General features: G+C 55.9%; 1 protein-coding gene across 1 annotated transcript in view; it reads right to left on the reverse strand.

The window, feature by feature from the left end:
* Window positions 1–1,850: 1,850 nt before the first annotated feature.
* PDIA3 (protein disulfide isomerase family A, member 3) overlaps window positions 1,851–3,327 on the reverse strand; it is a gene marked incomplete at its 5' end in the record, with an annotated part of 7,562 nt that continues 6,085 nt past the window's right edge. Inside the window, 3 exons of the mRNA XM_009864672.1 lie at window positions 1,851–2,260; window positions 2,502–2,559; window positions 3,074–3,153. Of these exons, the coding sequence (XP_009862974.1) occupies window positions 2,141–2,260; window positions 2,502–2,559; window positions 3,074–3,153 (258 nt within the window). The remainder of the gene's footprint in view (window positions 2,261–2,501; window positions 2,560–3,073; window positions 3,154–3,327) is intronic.

Here is a 3,327-nt window from a genome sequence, read left to right on the forward strand (position 1 = left end):
TCTGCTCGCTCGCCATGGCCAGGGCACCAGCTCCACACACCCGGGGATCTGAGGCTGCACCAGGGAGCAAGAGGCAGCAGTGGCTCTGGGAGAACTGTGCATTGTCATGTCTGATCAACTCCGGCTTCCTGCCTCTCCTGGCACCAGCGCCAGTCCTGTGCCCTGCAGAGCAGGAGGCCTTGGCTGCAGAAGAGAGGCAGAGCCGGGCACTCAGAGACCCTTTGCTGAGGCCTGAGCCCACCCTTGTGAGTGCACTACTTAAACCGTTGGGTGGTGGCTGACCTCCCACAGGGCTGGGCCAGTTTTCCACACAGGTCTCTTGCTGAATGATTACTCAGATGTCTCTTTCTCCTCAACTGAAGCCTCATTAACTTCAGTTTAATTGCAGCACTCAGTAAGGGATACCTGGGCAGCCACCAGCAAAAAGTCCTTCCTCGCATCCTTTGCCTCTCTTGCCAGAAAGCTTCCCCAAGTCCATGTTCACTTCACTCTCAGTCCAGGCACCGATGCTGACAAAGAGGGCCCTGGGACAAAGGCACTGGGGACCTTAGTGCCCAGCTGCTGTGGGGCTGAAGTCACAGGCAAAGGAGCCCCACAGCAGCTGTCAGGCCCAGTCCAGCTATACTTGGCCACGGTTAGTGGGGTGCTGGCCCGAATGACAGCAGGAGCCTCCACCCCCTGCCAGGCTGGGGTCTGAGGGCTGCGGGGCCCTGCTGTCTCCCTTGCCCGCCCCAGGGCAGGACCATTAATGAGGCAGCAGCTCCAGCTTGGTGTTAGGGAAGTGGAGCTCATTATGCTCCCCTGCTCCTTGTGCTGTGTCTGAAGTCTGCAGCCAAGGTCCTTTTACAAGGACCACTCACTGTCACACATCCCCCTACCCCCAAGGTGCCCCCATGTCTGTTGTGGGACTCGGAGTCCCTGCGTGTGAGCAGCAGAGGACACGAGGTAGATGTGGGTTGAGGTACGGATCTATCTGGGGAAGCTGCTGTAGCCACAGAACCGTGTGCAAAGCGTTGTGTGTACCTGGAGAATTCCAGCAGCAATAAATAATCGGCACAGAGCCTTCAGAGTTGTGGGGGAGGAATCCACAGGGAGAGCAAGCACTGGCTATTGCCATGGTAACTGCTGCCCCACGGCAGCGCCTCACCCGCCTGCTCATCCTCAGTTCAACTCACAGGCAGCCCGAGACATTCAGAGAGACTGGCAACAGCCCATCTCTGCCCACCCGCCCTCACCCTCCCAGCCACCACGCTCCGGGCCAAAGGCATTTAGGGCTGCCTGTACCCCAGGGTGGTCAGTGACAGCTCACACCATCCACCCGCAGCACAGAAACCCGGTCCTGTTCCTCCTGAAGAGAAAGCCACAGCTACCCCTCTGCTTTCTGCTAGAAGTAATGGTCTTACAATTAACTCAACTCTCCTAACCACAAACCAGCCACAAACCTACTGGCTCTGGCCCCACATGCCTTTGGTAAACAGTGCTCTTCCCCTCCCCTTGACTGCTGTTGCACCACTGAAAAGCTGATTTATTGCTGCTGCTTGTACGCAGCTGAGCAAGGCCCACGCCAGACTGCTCCCCAAGTCACATCAAATGCTACAGACCTCCAGGCTTGCTGAGGCAGCAAAAGCATCTGTGACCGGAGTCTGTGAGCCCAAAATCCTGAGCACCTGAAGCACAGCACCCTGCGACACCTGTGTGTGCTACATTCCTGAAGGACTCTTAGGAGCTGAGGAAGGAGACCAGGCTAAAGGCTGAGCTCAGTATTTATAAACAGATTCTAAAGGAAGTTACCACCTATGAAAAGCAGGATCCTGGCATGAGGTGTGACAGGTCTCCATAGGACAGGGACATTTGGTCTTAAGGGGGTCATTTTATTGTTTCACTTCTCCAAATGTACAAAAAAAATTAGAAAATAACCGTACCCCCCACCCCCTCCCAAACCACAAAACAAACCAGTCTGGGGAGCCCCACAACAGTGCAGCTAAGAGACGGCAGGAAATTAAACAGAATTAGATACAGCAGCCGGGTCCCCTCGGTTCACACGGTCACTGGCTCGCCACAACCCAGAACTGGCCCCAGCCTGCCCAGTGCTTCCCCGATTCACACACAGCTCATCCTGACAAGATGGCCAGTGGGTACTTTACAAATCCTCCTTCACCTTCTTCTTGGATTTCTTGGTTTTATCTTCCTCCTGCAGCACAGGAGTGTTGGTCGCCTCCCGCTTCAAGTAGCTGATGAAGTCACTCACTTCTCTGCCACCCTGTGGGAAGCACAAGACAATGAGGTGGTGCCGGTGCTCCTGCGGGTCTCCCCTGCGCTGGAGGGGTCAGGTGCCAGGCAGGAGACGGGGGGCAGCAGCAGAACATCCCCAGCTGGTACCACCGGGTGTGTGCACAGGGTAACAGGACAGTGCCCCCCACAACTCCAGAGGCTTCGCGTGACTGGGAGACCTGGACGCCGCTTCACTTCTTTACAAAGCAGCAAGACAGCAGAATACTCACCTCGTACTTCTTTGGGCTCTGCTTCTTGCCAGCTGGAGCAAAATAGATGGTGGGGAAGCTGAGGAGAGAGGAGAGACATCCAAGTTCTTAACGTGCCTTTTTCTCTCAGAGCAGCAGACCAGCCCTTGCCGCAGGGCCTCGCGTCCTGCAGCGCCCTGGTGTAACGCCCTAACGGCCTCGGCAGCAGCTAAGCCAGCAGGTGTGGCCTCCACAAGCCCGGCTGCATCCGCAGAGCTGGCTGAGCTCAACTACGTCCAGATTTGCTAGCTAAGCTCTTCTCAGAAAAGCAAGCCCAGCACTGTTTCTGTGTTGCCAAGAACAGCCTCAGAGCAGACTCAAGAGCAGGCACAGGCCTCTGGCACTGCCAGGGCACCGGAGCAGCAAGGCACACCCGTGTCCTTTGTTTCCACGCTTGATTTCTTCACACTAAGCAAATCCCAGCAGTTGCCTGCCCAGCATCCCCACCCACTGTCCCCGCAAGACTCTTTCAGCTCTTCTGCTGTGGCAGCTGGACCGAGACAGAAGCCTGATCACATCCACGGACACCGCGGTGTAACAACGGTGAGACCTACCCTCTGACTTCATACGGGGAAGGCACATCATTGGCTGTGGCATCCATTTTGGCAATGATGATATTGGGGTCTTTACTGAGCTGTTGGGAGAAAGAGCTTATTAGTAACCACCAGGAACGATCAACATCATCTAAGACGGTGATGCCAGAGACAAATGCTAAAAGCTGAGCAAGTTTCTTCTGAGCAGGGGGCACAGAGAGCACAGTCCCTCCTCAGCCCGCTGTATGCAGCACAACTCTCTGTCCCAGTGGTAC

This window comes from Apaloderma vittatum, unplaced genomic scaffold (genome assembly GCF_000703405.1).
Source record: "Apaloderma vittatum isolate BGI_N311 unplaced genomic scaffold, ASM70340v1 scaffold27352, whole genome shotgun sequence".
Taxonomy (NCBI): domain Eukaryota; kingdom Metazoa; phylum Chordata; class Aves; order Trogoniformes; family Trogonidae; genus Apaloderma; species Apaloderma vittatum.